The 19,893-nt window shown below is 40.0% G+C and overlaps 2 protein-coding genes across 2 annotated transcripts; both read left to right on the top strand.

The window, feature by feature from the left end:
• Positions 1-626: 626 nt before the first annotated feature.
• commd5 (COMM domain containing 5) lies at positions 627-8,071 on the top strand. The gene is made up of 7 exons (XM_024137866.2): positions 627-918; positions 1,101-1,261; positions 1,396-1,424; positions 2,108-2,158; positions 6,337-6,432; positions 6,700-6,775; positions 7,440-8,071. The coding sequence occupies exons 1-7, from the start codon at positions 780-782 to the stop codon at positions 7,539-7,541; spliced, it is 654 nt and encodes a 217-aa protein (XP_023993634.1). The 5' UTR covers positions 627-779; the 3' UTR covers positions 7,542-8,071.
• A 672-nt stretch (positions 8,072-8,743) lies between these two features.
• Positions 8,744-13,667, top strand: LOC112070438 (LON peptidase N-terminal domain and RING finger protein 3). Its single transcript, XM_024137865.2, has 10 exons — positions 8,744-9,537; positions 10,129-10,247; positions 10,356-10,619; positions 10,735-10,957; positions 11,090-11,180; positions 11,523-11,759; positions 11,915-12,073; positions 12,467-12,629; positions 12,743-12,892; positions 13,003-13,667. The coding sequence occupies exons 1-10, from the start codon at positions 8,895-8,897 to the stop codon at positions 13,162-13,164; spliced, it is 2,211 nt and encodes a 736-aa protein (XP_023993633.1). The 5' UTR covers positions 8,744-8,894; the 3' UTR covers positions 13,165-13,667.
• Positions 13,668-19,893: the final 6,226 nt, after the last annotated feature.

Genomic DNA, 19,893 nt, shown 5'->3' with positions numbered 1-19,893 from the left:
GCTAGGAAAGGAAGTCGGGAAGGATTTTTTTTATAAAGATGTTTTATTGTCACATACACCAGATATGTGCAGGGAAATGTGTGTTTTTTTACAGCGTCAGCCATAGTAGCAAATTAGGGTTAAATGCCTTGCTCACTTCGGGTATTCGAACCAGCTGGCCCAATGCTGTAACGCTAGGTTACCTGCTGCCACATGAAGCTAAGAAAGGAGGAAAGGAAACTAGGAAAGGGAGAGAGGAAAGAAGGAAAGTCATCTAGGAAAGAAAAGGAGGAGTTCACATGTACAGTTTGTGTAAGGGATTAACCACGACCAGTAGATGGCGATAGATAGTATTGGTTTTAGTGACAGGCTAGTGTTAGTCAGAGGCAGGGCTGTAGATGGATGCATCTCGGTTGGGGAAGGTTGGAAGGGATTCTGGAGATACAGGAGGGCTTTATTTTGTTAAAAGTTAGTAGGGCTCTTTTTTTATTTACTTAGTAGTACATGATCAGATAGGAGGGTTTAATTCTTGTTTGTATGTTTGTTTGTTTTCTTTTATTCTAAAGTCTGTGAACTATGCTTGACCACACCCTCCAGTACAGTAGGTGGCGGCAGAGGCACCTCTAATGGTTGTTTGCAGACCGCCATTAGAAGAAGAAGGCATGTCATGTGATCTACCATTACAGAAATCGTCTGGGATAAATAAACCGACAACCTAGTCAGCTCAAACACATCATCATTTGAAAATAAGTTACGCTAATTTAGGTTTGTTCAAGAAGTTTAGTTATATATGAAGTATAATGTCAAGCCATGCCAAAGTCGCGGTTGGTGCATCCAAAGACTCAAGTTTTTTGGGAGGAAGGATACCATCAGAAATTGAAATCATGGCTAAACAGCTGAAGGATTTAGACCAAGAAATGTTTAGAAAAATACTGAAAGGTTTGTTATTAAATTGCATGCCATTAACTTTGGTATATTGTAAAATGTATCCGTTTCCTTTTCCATTTCTTGGTATATTGTTAAATTAATTCGTTTCCATTTCTCTCTCTTCCTTTTGTCCACGCACACACACACACACACGTAAACCATTTTGACATCACTTTTCTTGTGTCTATTCCCAGCGGTGGTGAGTGCTATTGAGGGCAAGGACTGCAGAGAAGCAATGAAGGCTATCGCGGAAAATGCTGCCCTCCCTGAAGAACGGTTGAGTTATGTTGTGGCTGGAATGTACAGACTCCTAAAAGAGGCATTACGTATCCCCACATCATCTTTAAAACAAGAGGTAAAGAACTGGTTATTATGTTGTATTGAAACCATACTCTCATAGACCATGGTCAGGTTGGATTTCTAGATGACGTCTGATTTCATGACTCCTACATAACATCTACAATAAAATATATTTTTTACGTCTTCTAGGTCTTCAAAGAAGATCTAAGGGAACTAAGGTAGGCGTCTTCCATGTGTCACCTTCATCACCTCATCTCAAAGCTGTGAAGCATCAGTTTATCTTGCATGTATCAAGGAATTGAACAACTGATTACAATAGGCCAGAGATCATCAACTAGATTCAGCCAAGGATGGTCGGGGGCCTAATTACAAATCATTTGTAGACCGCAAATTGTCCGCGTGAAGCCCAAATAGATTTGGCCAAAACATAATTTCAAACCTTGCTTGTATTTGTATATGATCAATTCTCTCTCTTTGTGTGGGAGTACCTGGAAACATATTTCCTAAATTAAAATCACTTGAAGCTGAGTTCCTGGTGTTTTTACAGTCTATTATTTGCTCAGAGAACTTAGGGGGCCAAATAAAACCACCTGCGGGCCAAATTCGTCGCACAGGCCGCCAGTTGGGGAAACCTGCAATAGACAATCCAAGATCTCCATAATTTGTTTATCACAGAAGGAGCTGGCGGTATATTAGATCACACACATTATTACAAAATATCATTGTGTAAGTTAACCCCAAAGTTTTTTGTTGTTGCTGTTGCATTTATCGTAATATGAAACACTGACTCTACACTTGGCAGTCTACATTATTCAAAGCAATGATTCATACTGTGCCATCAAAATATTATCTGGAAATTTTTTGAATTGTTTTCAGCTGACATTCCATTCTTTCATTGTAGGATACCTGACGAATTCATCACAGACTTTGCAAGTGTGGTGTTTGGCAATCGGTATGTTGATTGTTATGGATTAACATTAGCCTATATTCCCAAAATTCATTTTGTTGTTATACAGTGCATTCGGTAAGTATTCCAACCCCTTCCCTTTTTACACATTTTGTTACGTTACAGCCTTATTCTAAAATGGACCAAGTAAAACATTTTGCACATCAATCTAAACACAATACCCCATAATGACAATGCGAAAACAGGTTTATGGACATTTTTGCACATGTATTACAAAAAAAACAGAAGTACCTTATTTACATACAGTACCAGTCAAAAGTTTGGACACACCTACTCATTCCAAGGTTTCTTATTTTTACTATTTTCTACATTGTAGAATAATAGTAAAGACATCAAAACTATGAAATAACACATGGGATCATGTAGTAACCAAGAAAGTTTAAACAAATATATTTGAGATTTGAGATTCTTCAAAGTAGCCATGCTTTGCCTTGACAGCTTTGCACACTCTTGGCATTCTGTCAACCAGCTTCATGAGGTAGTCACCTGGAATGCATTTCAATTAACAGGCGTGCCTTGTTAAAAGTTAATTTGTGCAATTTCTTTCCTTAATGTGTTTGAGCCGATCAGTTGTGTTGTGACAAGGTAGGGGTAATATACAGAAGCTAGCCCTATATGGCAAGAACGGCTCAAATAACCAAAAAGAAACGACAGTCCATTACTTTAAGACGTGAAGGTCAGTCAATCCGGAAAATTTCAAGAACTTTGAAAGTTTGGTCAAGTGCAGTCGTAAAAACCATCAAGCACTATGATGAAACTGGCTCTCATGAGGACCGCAACAGGAAAGGAGGACCCAGAGTTACCTCTGCTGCAGATAATAAGTTCATTAGAATTAACTGCACCTCAGACTGTAGCCCAAATAAATGCTTCAGAGTTCAAGTAACAGACACTTCTCACATCAACTGTTCAGAGGAGACTGTGTGAATCAGGCCTTCATGGTCAAATTGCTGCAGAGGAACTACTACAAAAGGACAATAATAATAAGAAGAAGAGACTTGCTTGGGCCAAGGAGCACGAGCAATGGACATGGAGGAGGAGGTGTGGGGCTGCTTTGCTGGTGACACTGTTTGTGATTTATTTTGAATTCAAGGCACAGTTAACCAGCATGGCTACCACAGCATTCTGCAGCGAAATGCCATCCCATCTGGTTTGCGCTTAGTGAGACTATAATTTTGTTTTTGAACAGGACAATGACCCAAAACACACCTCCAGACTGTGTAAGGGCTATTTTACCAAGAAGGAGAGTGATGGAGTGCTACCTCAGATGACCTGGCCTCCACAATCACCCAACCTCAACCCAATTGAGATGGTTTGGGATGAGTTAGACTGCAGAGTGAAGGAAAAGCAGCCAACAAGTGCTCAGCATATGTGGGAACTCCTTCAAGACTGTTGGAAAAGCATTCCTCATGAAGCTGGTTGACAGAATGCCAAGAGTGTGCAAAGCTGTTATCAAGGCAAAGGCGTGGCTGCTTTGAATTTTTTTTAAATTGGTTACTACATGATATTATTTATATTTCATAGTTTTGATGTCTTCACTATTTTACAATGTAGAAAATAGTAAGAATAAAGAAAAACCCTTGAATGAGTAGGTGTGTCAATTTTTGACTGGTACTGTAAGTTTTCAGACCCTTTGCTATGAGACTTGAAGTTAAGCTCAGGTGCATCATGTTTCCATTGATCATCCTTGAAATGTTTCCACAACTTAATTGGAGTCCAACTATATTTAAATTCAATTGATTGGACATGATTTGGAAAGGCACACACCTGTCTATATAAGGTCCCTCAGTTGACAGTGCATGTCAGAGCAAAAACCAAGCCACGAGGTCGAAGGAATTGTCCGTAGCGGTCTGAGACAGGATTGTGTCAAGGCACAGATCTGGGGAAGGGTACCAAAACATTTCTGCAGCTTTGGAGGTTCCCGAAGAACACAGTGGCCTCCATCATTCTTAAATGGAAGAAGTTTGGAACCACCAAGACCCTTCCTAGAGCTGGCCACCCGGCCAAACTGAGCAATTGTGGGAGAAGGGCCTTGTTCGGGGAGGTGACCAAGAACCCGATGGTCCCTCTGACAGAGCTCCAGAGTTCCTCTGTGGAGATGGGAGAAACTTCCAGAAGGTCAACCATCTCTGCAGCACTCCACCAATCAGGCCTTTTATGGTAGAGTGGCCAGACGGAAGCTACTCCTCAGTAAAAGGCACATGTCAGCCCGCTTGGAGTTTTCCAAAAGGCACCTAAAGACTCAGATCATGAGAAACAAGATTCTCTGGTATGATGAAACCAGATTGAACTCTTTGTCCTGAATGCCAAGTGTCACGTCTGGAAGAAAGCAGGCACCATCTCTACAGTGAAGCACTGTGGCAGCATCATGCTGTGGGGATGTTTTTCAGCGGCAAGGACTGGGAGACTAGTCAGGATCGTGGGAAGATGAACGGAGCAAAGTGCAGTGGTCCAGCCAGAGCCCGGACTTGAACCCAATCGAACATCTCTGGAGAGACCTGAAAATAGCTGTGCAGCGACGCTCCCCATCCAACCAGACAGAGCTTGAGAGGATCTGCAGAGAAGAATGGGAGAAACTCCCCAAATACAGGTGTGCCAATCTTGTAGTGTCATACCCAAGAAGACTCTGCTGTAATAGCTGCCAAAGGTGCTTTTACAAAATACTGAGTAAAGGGTCTTTTTAGACTTATGTAAATGTAATATTTAAGTTTGGTGTTTTTTTTTTATACATTTGCAAAAATGTCTAAAAACCTATTTTTGCGTTGTCATTATGGGGTATTGTCAGTGGTTTAAAGTACTTAGGTAAATATACTTGAAAGTACTACTTAAGCAGTTTTTTGGGGGTATAGGTACTTTACTATTTATATTTTTGACTACTTTTACTTCACTAAATTCAACAATGTAAGGAGTAAAAAGTACATTCTCCCTAAGACCCAAAAGTACTTACATTTTTTTAATGCTTAGCAGGACAGGAAAATGGTAAAATTCACGCACTTATTAAGAGAACATCCCTGGCCATCCCTACTGCCTCTGGTCTGGTGGACTCACTAAACACAAATGCTTCATTTGTAAATTATGTAATATATGGATTTCTTTAGATTTTTTTTTAGCAATTACATTTACTTTTGAGACATAAGTATATTTAAAACCAAATACTTTTAGACTTTTACTCAAGTTGTATTTTAGTGGGTGACTTTTACTTGAGTAATTTTCTATTAATACAGGATCGGTGGGTCCCCCGCGGGAGGGTTGAGCTAACGTAGGCTAATGTGATTAGCATGAGGTTGTGAGTAACAAGAATATTTCCCAGGACATAGACATATCTGATATTGGCAGAAAGCTTAAATTCTTGTTATTCTAACTGCACTGTCCAATTTACAGTAGCTATTGTAGTGAAAGAATACCATGCTAGTGTTTGAGTGTGCACAGTTGTGAACTTGGAAATGTATTAATAAACCAATTAGGCACATTTGGGCAGTCTTGATACACCATTTTGAACAGAAATGCAATGGTTCATTGGATCGATCTCAAACTTTGCACATGCACTGCTGCCATCTAGTGGCCAAAATCTAAATTGCGCCTGGGCTGGCATAATACATTATGGCATTTCTCTTGCATTTCAAAGATGATGGTACAAAAAAAACATGTTTTTTTTCTTTGTATTATCTTTCACCAGATCTAATGTGGTGTTCTCCTACATTTAATTTAACATTTTCACAAACTTCAAAGTGTTTCTTTTCAAATGGTATCAAGAATATGCATATCCTTGCTTCAGGTCCTGAGCTACAGGCAGTTAGATTTGGGTGTGTCATTTTAGGAGAAAATTGAAAAAAAGGGGCGGATCCTTAAGAGGTATCTTTACTTTTACTCAAGTATGACTATTGGGTACTTTTTCCACCACTGGGTATTGTGTGTAGATTGTTAAGGGGGGAAAAAACTATCAAATTAATTTCTTAATAAGGCTGTAATGTAACAAAGTTTGGAAAAAATCAAGGGGTCTGTTTACTTTCCGAATGCACAAAATGGCAAACTTAATGAAAAGGTTTGTCTTTCTTAAACTAAAATCCAGTTTTCCAGCACTTAAGTGGTGGGTTCATTGTGCACAGAGACCCCTGTGGTGCTCACTCTGTGATTGTGGATCAGCTTTCTCTGTTTTTTCCCCCCAGACGAACAGCACTGGAGGCAGTGGCTACACAGCAGGGGCCTCGATTACCCTCCCTGAAGGATTTTAGATGGAGAGTGGATGTGGCCATATCAACAAGGTACACTATACTTTGTTCACTATCACATAAGAGGGTCAACTTTTTGAAGGAGAAATAGAACAGAGAATTAAACTGAGATAATATTGTGAGAACTGAAAATGTGCATGAAATGCATGCAGTGTTGTCGTTATATAGTAGTACAATAAATGTTTTGATAAATAGTAAACACATTTCATTGTGTAGTGAGAATCTAAAAAGCAAACAGAATTGCTTAGAAGGCTCTGATTAATAATACATGCATCATATTGTCTGTTATTTTCTTGGAAGCTCCCTAGCTCGTGCCTTGCAGCCCTCCATTTTAATGCAGATGAAGCTCTCAGATGGAAAGGCCCATCGCTTTGAGGTAAAAACACTAACAACTTGCTGGTTATGGCTTTGATATGCACGTCTCCTCACTGGCTTACTAGGGTGAGGGTTGATTTAAGTTTGTCTAATACATGTAAAGATATGCGTAATTATTCAGCCTGTAAATATGTTGGCCTATCACAGTTGCAAGTAGTTTACTATGTAACAGTGTGTCCCTGCTTTATACAACTGTGTACAACATGGTTTAGACTAGAATATGGGCTACATCTGTTTTAGACAATCAACATCTTATGGTGAAAGATTATGGGAACTGTCTGGCATGTCCAACACTTCCCTCAAACATAAATATTGTACTGTGTTCAAACAAGTAATCAGACATTGCATTTATTCCATAGTCCATTTGTATGACAGAGCTTGATATCAGCATTCATAGTGTTAATAATAGTGTTATTTCCTTCAATACAATTGGGTAATTTTAAAGGTAGACTCAGCAAAATGACCTAGATGCAGAAAGAGAACAGCATAGTGGGTCAATTTCCGCAACAACTAAAGACGTTGAAGCACGAGGCTCATCTTCTCCGCTGTTTTGGTTCCGTGGCTCCCACGTTGTAAATGAGTGAAGCGAACCCGGTATGCTGCTCATGGCAATGTCATTCTACCAGTCTACCTTTTAAATTTTTTCTCGTTTTTTTTCTCTCTAGGTGCCTGTTTCCAAGTTTCAAGAACTCCGATACAACGTTGCGCTTATTCTTAAAGAGATGAACGATCTGGAGAAGAGAAGCGTTTTGAAGATTCAAGATTAACCGTCCATGTCAGTAAGGTTATTAGAAGACCAGTAAGTGGTTTCATCAGGCAGGGTTTTTGCCATAAAATGGATTTATATCATTTTGGCATGTCATACTGTAGATATTAAATATGATCAATTGTACTAAAATGGGTGTTGTGTTTTAAATATCAGATATTTTTATTAGCGCTTGACTTAATAACGGTGTTAACAGTAAATGTATTGTTTGTGTTTATAACCATGTGGTTATTTAAAGTACAATTCAAAGTAAAGTTGACCTAGAATTGCTACGGTGACATGGGGGAAAGATATGGGTCAGCCACAGGATTTAGGCTCAACCTCATCCAGGTCTAGACTGACTGGGTTACACTGATGGCCCACTTTCAGAGTCACTGTAAAAGAAGTTTGAACTGTCCCTGGCTGTCTGAAAATGGGATTGAGTTCATTTGCAAGCTCAGATGACCTACCTGTGTGGAGGAATTTGGGTAACCGTGTAACCCACGAACTGTCTTTAGTCCTTGAATGAATAAAAACACATTTTCCATGTAATACTGCCTCTAGCACAGTGCCTAATTAATGTGTCACATTAGTAAAACAAGCTTAAGAATTTGTAATTATAATAGACTATCTATTATGCCACTTTATAGCCTACTGCAACATACTCTCAGAAAGAGTGCTATGTAGAAACTTTTGTCCCTGTAGGAGAACCCTCTGAAAATAAGGTTCCAGATAGAACCCTTTTCAGTTCACATAAAACCTTATTTGGTAGCACATAGAACATCTGCTTTCAAATATCACCCTTGAGGTGGTTCTATGTGGAACCAAAAAGGGTTCTCAGAATCCTATTTTAGAGGGTCCTAGGAACAGTGGGTTAACTGCCTTGTTCAGGGGCAGAACAACAGATTTTTACCATGTCAGCTCAGGGGATTAGATCTAGCAACCTTTCGGGTAACTGGCCCAACGTTAACCACTAGGCAACCTGCCGCGCCATATGCTCTACTGTCCAAGAGACCAGTTATGGAATGCCTTCAGCCTACGTACATCTATACAAGTATTACGCATTAGACCCATTTCAGCACATTGACCGACTTCTATCCTCAGTCCAGACGCTCTCTGTTACAACTGAATTGTTATTAGGTAACCGCGTTAGAAACCTGTCCAATAGAAACAGCTGGCTGTGGTCACATGACAGTTTATGTAACATTTATTAAAAAAAAAAAAAAGTGAGAATATTATTTATGGTGCGCTATCATATCGCCTGAGTAGTGAGCTGAACAGGCGCAAAGACCTCAGAAAATGAGATGGAGAAGGACCTGTTACTTCCAAAAATGAAATATTAATTTCGCGAGACTACTACACAACAGCAGTCATCATGGGAACGGATAGTACAGATTGTATGCTGCTTCTTGCGGTAGAAGCGTTTAAATCTAAAAACTTCGGGCTCGCAGCAGACATATACGAATGTCAAATGCTGCACCTCCGTGACCCTGGTAAGCAGCAAGATCTGTTGGTGAAACGAGCCGATGCCCTGGCATTTGCTGGCAAATTGAACGAAGCTTTCGAAATCTACCGAAAAGCGGCTGAAATCGAGAGACTCCGACCAGTCCATCTGGAGAATCTTATTAAATATCTCTCTAACAGTATTAAAAGAAATGATGGGACAGACAGTCAAAGCAATAGGCAGGAGACGAACTCCTATTGCGTTGGATATGATGCATTTACCTGCAGAATATGTTATAGATTTCTATACGAGCCAGTTACCTTGCCTTGTGGACACTGCTTTTGCAAAAAGTGCCTGGACAGAGAAAAAATGCCTGTCTGCTGCAAAGAGTGCAATGACATGACCAAATTCAATGATGTGGACAATTATAGAGTAAATGTTGTTCTTAGTAACTTGTTATCAAAGTGGTTTCCAGTTCAATTACTTGCTGTTCATCTGAGACGTGAGGGGAATGGACTATATTCAGAGAAAATGGATTCTGCTTTGGAAAAATACAACGAAGCAATACAAATAGGTATGGTATTTTACCTTTTCATTTCAATCAATATTCAAAATGGAATCAAACTCATTCTATATGGAATTAAATTAAATCAGTGGCCTATATCCTATGCAATGTTGCAACAGTATGTAGGGTACTGTTTTCAGTGCCCATGGGCTGATTTAATTGACAGCTGAATCACTGTTTTACTAGGCTATAACCCCTTAATTCGGAGAGAGTCGTGCTTATGTCAGACATGGGCGTGTGAAGGTTAAATAAAATGTTATGTAGGCTAGGCCATGGTTACCAACACTGGGCTAGGCGACCAAACATTGAGTAACATGTGAGCCATGACATTTTGTTGTGATTGTGTAACAAACAGTAAAATAAATGTGGGTCAAGGGTAATTAATGTTCAACAGTAGACACAGGAGTATTGGTTCCACTGTCATTATTGATTAAACATATACTTCTTCAAATGTTGAACAACAATCTCTCTCAACAATAATCCAAAATCCCCACATTTTCACTGTGATCTAAAGAACACTGGTCTTGTGTGACATTCAATGATAGAATGATGGAATAATTAATAGATTATCATTTTCAGTATGTTGTATTTATTTTCCAGCTCCTAGGGACCATGTTCTGTACAGCAACCGATCACAGATCAATTCCAGTCTGAAGAATTACCAGGATGCCCTTCATGATGCAGAGATGGCATGCAAACTCATGCCTCTTTGGTCCATGGTGAGGGTTGGATGTTTTGCCATGTTTAATTTAGATCTATCATCAGAACTTCACAATGCAAAGACATTGTAGGATTGTACTGATTACTAAACATTATTTTTCTTCCAGGGACATATTAGAAAAGCACAAGCTCTTGTCACTCTGGGGAAATGTGAAGAAGCGTTAAGAGAGTACCTGATCGTCATTGCATTAGACCCTGAGAGTAAACTGGCAAAAACAGAGGCGCAAAAGATTCTGAGTGATCTCCTGGCCCCTGTCACTGATCAAGTACACAACAGAATCCTGGACTGCACAAGTCTACTATCTTCCAGAAGTAGATTTAAAGGTGGCGCCCTGAACACCTCAAGCTGCATCATCACCACATCTTACAAGGTAAGAGAAGTCATCTATCTTCTGAGTTTTTCTATATAATACAGTACTATCATATAGTGCCTGAAGTTGAGCTTATGAACTTACTAAAATGTCCTATCATCACCCTTTCTCACAGGAATACAAGAATATCATCGCCTCTGACGAGAAGTTGACGTTGTCGCCCGCGATGAGTGAATCTAAGACAGATGGCTCATTTGAGACATGCAGCGGAAAGAAAAGAGAAAATCAGGTGAATGTCTGCCATCCCAGCGTCACCAACAGGAGCGTCTTCCTCAAACGTAGCTCATCCGAGGACAGCCAAGTGGACAGTAGTGACATCTGCAAGCGTTCAAGATATGGTAAGTTTAAATACCTCTTGTCTCACCCCTTAAATGCTCTTTAATTCAATGGAGCTTTATTGGCATGATGTCTACTGTAAGTGAAGTAGTCGTTGAGATTCACTATCTAACTCAAATGGTTCTCCTTTACAGAAGTGACCCAGAATGAACAAGCAACTTCCTGGAGTACAGTGCTTGCTGGCCTCATAGACCCGACTGACCTGGAGTGTTCTCTGTGTATGAGGTGAGTACTACCATCCATGACAATACTTGTAGCTGAATTGTAGTATTTGCCACTTAAGGCTAAATGGATAGTAATATAGTGTTCTGCTTTTGATTCTGATATTCTAGGATTAAAAGTTATTTTCTCAGCCTGACACAAGATATCAATCTTGCTTTCTGATAGTATTAAGCAATAAAGATGAATAGGTAAACATCTAGCCTTATTTTCACCGTTATAGCTTACATTTCATTATCAAACATTCTAATTGAAATGCTATAGGCTATAAAAAAGAACCTGAAAGTAATCAACAATAGAGTAGTGTGAGACGTTCTGAGCATCCTTTCTCTCCATGGTATACCCTAGGCTCTTTTATGAACCAGTCACCACTCCTTGTGGACACACCTTCTGTCTGAAATGCCTCGAGCGATGTCTGGACTACAATCCCAAGTGTCCTCTCTGCAAGATGGATCTGAAAGAGTATCTGTCAGAAAGTAAATACAACAAGACTGTCTTGGTGGAGAACCTCATCTGCAAGTATCTGCCATCCGAGCTCATGGACAGGCAGAAAGTCAACGCAGAGGAGATTGCAGACTTATCGAAGTAAGAATCACGTCAGCATACAGACACTACCCCATTGATCCAGTACTGTGTAACAGAGACACGTAACATGGCATTTATGTTTCTTCACCTGTAACTTTGGATATATTATTTCCTCAAACGAATCATTTTCTCTACTTTGATTTCTTCTTTTGCAGTCTAAACAAGAACGTGCCTATATTTGTTTGCACCATGGCCTTCCCCACCGTTCCATGCCCTCTTCACGTCTTTGAGCCCTGCTACCGGCTGATGATCCGCAGGTGTATGGAGATGGGTACCAAGCAGTTTGGAATGTGCCTCGATGATAACCTCAAAGGGTGAGTAAAGCCTGTACAAAGCAGAGAGACATTGTGTTGCATGTTCCTCAGTCAGACAGGGGATATCGGCATCATCTGGCAGTTCATGTTAACAACTCAGAAGCCCCATTGGGTCAACTCTCTTGTTTGTCCCCATTGGGTCAACTCTCTTTTTTGGCTCCATTGGGTCAACTGTCTTGTTTGACCCAACTCTCTTGTTTGTCCCCATTGGGTCAACTCTCTTGTTTGGCCTTAGGCTATTATCAGAACTGAGCAGGTCTTGCATGTCATTTTGTATAATCAACTTCAGATAGTTGATATAGCCTACTTTATTGTTTGGTCCCCCTGTGAATGCCTTAAGCACATTTTTGGTGTTATTTGCTTACCATATCTACTTTTTTTCCTTCCCCATAGATTTGCAGATTACGGTTGCCTCCTGGAGATCCGAAACGTGGAATTCTTTGCAGATGGCCGCTCCGTTGTTGACACCATCGGGAAAAGAAGGTTTAAAGTCATTGAGCACCACCAGAGAGATGGGTACAACACAGCAGACATTGAATACCTGGAAGACATTAAGGTCATTGTTATTCACATAAACTCAAGCATTTGCGTGAATGTTCTCTGAACTTGTTTGAACATGTTTAAAGTGTATCTCGTTGTGCTAATAAAGGCTGTTCTTGTTCTGTATAGGTGGAGGGTGTGACAGAGAAGGAGCTGCAGAGTCTCCATGATGCAGTGTACGACCAGGCCTTAACCTGGGTCAACTCCCTCAAAGCAGAACAGATGGAGAGGATCGTGGGTCACTTTGGGCCCATGCCGGAGAAAAACTCTGAACCACAGGTAAATATGTGAACCCTGGATACAGATCGTATATGTGTTAACTCTATTTTGATACGACACAGTTTGTATTGAACAGGTTATGGATGGATTCTTCTCGTTGTCCCCTGTAGGCCAGTCCCAATGGGCCATCCTGGTGCTGGTGGCTGCTGGCAGTCCTTCCTCTGCAGGGTCGAGCCCAGCTGCCCTTCCTTGCCCTGACCTCCCTGAAGGACAGACTCAGTGGCATCCGCAGAGTACTCCTCTTCATGACCCGCAACCGCTCCTCTCGGTGACTCCAACCCTCACACAACCATCCATCTCCTCCATGTGGATGTCTGTTTTGTCAGAAAGACCAAATGTTAACGAAAGCCTTCTGCGTAAATAGGTTATTGGCAAGTGGGCTTTGATTAGATTACCAAAATGTGATGCTGATTATTTCTTCCTTCCAAGGATTAGAAGAGGCTACTTATGGACTGAATCTTTTAATCAGTGTGCTTTAAAGACAATAATGATTGATTTAGTTTTTGTTATTATTTATAAACACAGCGTGTGCATGCAACATGTTTACATCCCTGGGAGGGATGACAAACTCTAAACTATTACATAAATAACTTTTTATTTCCATAGGGTTTATTAACCACCACAAATGACATATCAAAACCAAAACCCCTGAAAATGTAGAAAGTTAGTTAACAAAATGACGATACAGAACAGTACAGGTTCTGCTGCTGCTTTAACTATATCATTCAGATAATGTTTTGGTGTAGAGGAGTGTGATACACCTCCAGTTGAAAGGCGCTATCTCCTACTTACGATGGAATATGTATTGTTATTTATATTACCTACTTTGCAGCAGCAGCATAAGTGATACTCACATGGTGAGCAAAGATGGGTCGTGAGATTTGCCTTTAAGAAAGGAAAACATTTTATTGTTTTGTTGGATGTTACATGATTCGTTGTCTGACTTTTTAAAAATAGTTTTCTACTGTTATTTTTTATGTTATGATGATCACCTTTTTATACAGACAATGTTGAACCAGGATGGTTATGTTGTTCAATCTTGTGGAAATGTGTTAATGAACAACAATTATGTTTTGTATTCCAAGGGCCAATTGGAAGTTATTGTATTTATATAGGGCTGCCTTGTCTCTTATTTGCAACATATATGGTCATAAATTAGAGATGTGACACAAGTGACCAACAAACTCAGAGTGATTGCAATAACGGTTATCACTTGTGCAGCGTGATTCCTGGCTTGTATACAAAAGACAACAACATGAATGTGAACATGCAAATAACTGTAGAGATGGGAATTATCAACTTGTAGAGCGTGCAGGATTTATCAGCCTTGCCACTTTTACCACTTTCCAATATTCTCAGTTTGGTTTTAGAAAAACATTTTGCATTTGGTTGTCCTGACCTAAGCCCAAAACACTCTGAAATTATTCTCCTAACACACATTACAGTCAGATGAAACAGGCAGCAGTCTAACCATTCTAAAAGCTCATGAAGGAGTTGGAATACTTATTTCTGACATTTGAACTGTCATCTTGTCATTCCAGTTATTGTCCACTGGAATCATAAACGGTAGCATCAAGCACTCAGTGATTTCTAATCTTTTTCAACATTTAGTGCCTTAAGTTGGATTTCCTCCATGATGCCAGTACCATAAAGCTCAAACTATGTAGTAGAATTCAGGGTTCAAGGTAGAGTTCCATTGAGGAAGACTAAAGTCCAAACTATTGCTGAGGAGACAAACAGTAATTTTAAACAATTCCAGTCCTGGTTCGTTGTGAGTATTGCTGTTACAAATATTGGTATTATATTGTGTATTTTATCCCAACTAAATTGTGTATTTTATCCCAACTAAAAATGAAAATCATCTCAATGAAAGAACACAATTTGAGTATTTTCAGCTGGACTTTCATATACAACAACAACATTGAACCTTAGTTGAGTGGTTGAATTAAAAAATGTCAGGATAAAAGTTAATTGATTGGCATGTCAATCAATTATTATTTTTTCTCTCCAACATCACATATTTGCATGTATATACATTTGATATGGCTGTTGCATGTAAGCCAAATTCTATGCAAAGATGCATTTTTCTCATTTACATCAGAAAATGCCAAAACAATAGAAATTCAACGGTAGTATCTTCCTGCCTTTTTTGAATTCCACATTGAACCTTGCTCTAATGATTGAAACCTTCTACCTCTGACACACTGACCTGTAGCTCTTCCACCACAGAACATGCTAATTAAAATTGACATGTCATTTGTTTCTATGGAGATGAGGTGACCATGGATGGAGTCTTTTTTTGGGTGATTGTATAACACAGGTATAATTGCCTCTAACTGTATGTGTTTACAAAAAAAATTGAATGTATGTTGTAGGCATCTTATCTGACGTTATATTTCTGTTTTGATGGAAATGTAGTCATTACAATGTTATACAATGTACAGAAAACACACTTCTGAATAAAAAAGGCTCTTAATTAGTGGAATAAGAGCTAAACCGATGGTCTTTCATTTGTCTCGTCCTGTGTTCAACATTTTTCTCCTTTGGTTATGTGTTAGTCTAAAGTAGTATCAATATAGGTCTTTAGAAACGTCTAGAATGTTGAGACATAACAGAAAGCTTATGTAAGGCTGCATTGACTTTACACAACAGTGTGAATGTAGGTCACGGTTTAGGAGGAAGGAAACACTATTCCACTCCCCTTGCCCCACTGCCCCACATTCTGCATCTCTGCCTTTTTGCTGGAGGAGATGACCTTACCCATACCGAACCGCACCTCTCTGACTGGGAGGGATAATGGACTCTGAGGAAGAGGGGACAAGTAGCACCAATGTAATTAGCAGGCTGTCTGTCTGGTGGGAGTGAGGGAGGGAGAAGCCATGGGGATATATTTAATAGGGCTTACATAACGGGGCAGTCAGACGTTACGTAAACTTTGAAATGGGGTTAGCATCTGCAGAGGATCAGGGTATCTTGTTCTGCCTTTGAGAAAGGGCATTTTTCAGCAGTCGGTCCAGGAATAGTGCCAAAATGGCAAGGGACTCTTTTTTTCCCCCCATCTTTGTTATTTTGAATAAGGTGTCATGCTTTGTTTGTTCAGGACAGACAAATGCAGAAACAAACTTTAGTGAGTGACAAATGGGATCTCAAAGGTGTGATGCGACTAAGCCAGATATTATTCAACTGTACTGAGAGCCCCACTGGAAGTAGAGAGTATAAAGATACTCTTTCTCAGCATATGCCTTAAAACAGATCCCTCATCAGCATGCCCTAGCCAGACTGGCCACATAACACTAGTCCTATGTTACACGCCAAGTAAGGTTATGTAACTGAAATGATAAGGTCACTAGAGGGGTTGCTATTGGAACTTGGCTGATACACCTTCCCCCAATTTTATAAAACATGTAGCACACTGACAGAAGTAGGGCAAAGCAGTGCATTGTGGGAAAACTGGTTACCTAACTTACCCAGAAAAGGCATCTGGGAGGTTAAGTGCCTGTCTGTGTACTGATTTGACGACAGAACTCCCACTTAGTGCTAGATCGTCCATTGTAAACAGTGTGAGAAACTGCGTGAGAGAGAGGGCAGTGTGTCAAAGGGCTAGAGTGTGCCCATGTGAGAAGTGTGTGACTGTGTGTGCCACAAGCTCATATGATACAGTGTTAGGTGCTCAATGTATAGCCCTGAGATGCTGCTGCCTGTGGCTGATAGCTCTGAGATGCTGCCAGTGGATGGATGGCACAGAGGGTGGGCTCTGGCTTCGATACTGTCTCCTATCACTTCAATGCTGCCAACACTTCCATGCTGTCACACTGTGCTGGCTGTGCTTGTAATGTGCAGACAGCCTGCCCTCAGCCTTAAGCTGCTGAGAATAAATGCATGCTATTTTAATGTGGCTAATCAAAGTGTTGTATAATGGTTATCATATTGCAGCGGATATTGCAGGGTTTGTCTTTGTATTCCTCAACGCTTTGTCTGTGATGAGGAAGAGTCAAACTAAAGAGTACACATCCTAGTTTACAACACGTGACAACAGTTGTGATACAACAGAGAGTTTGTCCGCGAAAACATTTTTACACAGGCAATGTGGAGACACCACCCAATGATTGTGTAATGATTTTTGTGCAGGCAGACTTGTATCACAACCATTGTGTCAAATGCATTTTACATCAGTTGTACAAGTTGTATTGTGTATGTGGCCATAGTCTTATCTTGCATTACACTTGTCTACTCTAATTAAATTAAATAAATACATATTCTTTAAACACCAGATGAGGGGGCCATTAGATTGCAAAGGATTTTCAAAAGCAACGTTTGAGAGGGCTATCAACACGAGCTGAAACACAGGAAACATCTCTGCCACTGAAACATTCCTGACTCTTGGGAATGTGTGGTCTGTGCCTCCAACAAAACACCTCATGCACACGAGCTTAACCCATGGGCTGAAATGGAAGGTTGTGGAACACAAGAGATTTCATGAGTCAGTGCCTCGGTTATCTCCCCTCTCCGAAACACTTTTGTCATCTGGAAGTATAATGCCATGAAAAAGTATTTGCCATGTCTGATTTTCTCTGTCTTGGCATATTTTTTATACTGAATGTTATCAGATCTTCAACCAAAACTTGGTTGATTAGATAAAGGGAACTTGAGTTTACAAATAACAAAAAAATATACTTATTTTATTTATTTAATTAACAAAGTTATGCAACACCCAATGCCCCTGTGTGTAAAAGTAATTGCCCCCTTACATTCAATAACCGGTTGTGCCACCTTTAGCTGCAATCAAATCAAACTTTATTTGTCACATGCGCCGAATACAACATGTGTAGTTGTTGATCAGTCTCTCACATCGCTGTGGAGGAATTTTTGCCCGCTCTTACATGCAGAACTGCTTTAACTCAGTGATATTTGTGGGGTTTTAAGCATGAATTGCTCGTTTCAAGTCCTGCCACAACATCTCAATTTGGATTAGATCTGCACTTTGAGTAGGCCATTCCAAAACTTCACATTTAGTTTTCGCCAGACATAATGGTGGCGGTAGTGTGATGGTTTGGGGATGCTTTGCTGCCTCAAGACCCGGACAACTTGCCTAAATAGAAGGAATCATGAATTCTGCTCTGTACCAGAGAGTTCTACAGGAGAATGTCAGGCCATCCATCTGTGAGCTGAAGCGCAGCTGGGTCATGCAGCAAGACAATGATCCAAAACACACACTCAAGTCTACATGAAAATGGCTAAAAAGCAACAAATGTGAAGTTTTGAAATGGCTCGGTCAAAGTCCAGACCTGATCACAATTGAGATGTTGTGGCAGGACTTGAAATGAGCAATTCATGATTGAAAACCCACAAATGTCCCTGAGTTACAGCAGTTCTGCATGGAAGAGTGGGCCAAAATTCCTCCACAGCGACGTGAGAGACTGATCAACAACTACAGGAAGTGTTTGGTTGTGGTCATTGCAGCTAAAGGTGGCACAACCAGTTATTGAGTGTAAGGGGGCAATTACTTTTTCACACAGGGGCATTGGGTGTTGCATAACTTTGTTTATGAAATAAGTAAGTCATTGTTGTGTTATTTGTTAACTCAGGTTTCCTTTATCTAATATTAGGTTTTGGTTGAAGATCTGATAACATTCAGTATCAAAAATATACTAAAGTAAAGAAAATTAGAAGGGGGAAAATGCTTTTATGTGCATGATGTAACAAATACCCCCTCTCCAGCCAGGTCACTGTCAGTGGGGTCCAGTAGTCATAAAGTGGACACTATGAACATCAGGAAAACTGTAGAATCACACTTCTTTAGTGAGGTGAAGCTCAATTCACTAAGTTGTCAAAAGTAAATAATACCTTAACATTCTGACCATAGAAGCAAATGTCTGGGCTGACATATCTGCACTTCGACAGCTGCAGCTGAACAGCCTTTATATAACAGTACCTGGCCCGGGCCATCCACTGGGTGTGTAGGTGCCTTATTCACTAGACATAATAAAGCCCTTGATGTGAGTAATGTGCTTGTGTAACACAGCAGAAAATGGCACAGAGGTTTGCAATGGCAGCGCAGCCCAAGAAGGTCAAGCGAGCCAAGCCGTTCCAAGTGTGGTTGTATAACATGTAATTAGGTACAGTAGGCTACTTAGTTATAAATACTAGTCCACAGGAAGGAAGATAGTGTGCCTGCTTAGTCATATCATGTACAATTAAGTTCCATCTAAGTCATTACAAACTAAAGGGTATTTTCAGGTAGTATGTGGAATGTGTACTGTGCAATGCAGGAATGGCTTAATAGCCACAGGCAGTGTTAATACTCTCTCTGACTTCGTTTCCATGCTACTGCAGTTCTAATGAATCAACACGCTATGCTTTGAGTTTTATATACAGTACCAGTCAAAATATTGGACACACCTACTCATTCAAGGCTTTTAAAAATATTTTTATTATTTTCTACATTGTAGAATAATAGTGAAGACATCAAACTATGAAATAACACATATGGAAACATGTAGTAACCAAAAAAGTGTTAAACAAATCAAAACATATTTTATATTTGAGATTCTTCAAAGTAGCCACCCTTTGCCTTGATGACAGCTTTGCACACTCTTGGCATTCTCTCAACCAGCTTCATGAGGTAGTCACCTGGAATGCATTTCAATTAACAGGTGTGCCTTGTTAAAAGTTAATTTGTGGAATTGATTTCCTTCTTAATGCGTTTGAGCCTATCATTTGGGTTGTGACATGGTAGGGGTCATATACAGAAGATAGCCCTATTTGATGAAAGACCAAATCCATATTATGGCAACAACAACTCAAATAATCAAAGAGAAACAACATTCCATCATTACTTTAAGACATGAAGGTCAGTCAATACGGAACATTTCAAGAACTCTGAAAGTTTCTTTAAGTGCAGTCACAAAAACCATCAAGCGGGCTCTCAAGAGGACCGCCACAGGAAAGGAAGACCGAGAGTTACCTCTCCTGCAAGTTCATTAGAGTTAACTGCACCTCAG

The sequence above is a fragment of the Salvelinus sp. IW2-2015 genome, unplaced genomic scaffold (assembly GCF_002910315.2).
Source record: "Salvelinus sp. IW2-2015 unplaced genomic scaffold, ASM291031v2 Un_scaffold1324, whole genome shotgun sequence".
NCBI classification, from domain to species: Eukaryota; Metazoa; Chordata; class Actinopteri; order Salmoniformes; family Salmonidae; genus Salvelinus; species Salvelinus sp. IW2-2015.
Note: the sequence above shows the minus strand (reverse complement) of the source record. Positions and strands in the feature narration are given on the sequence as shown.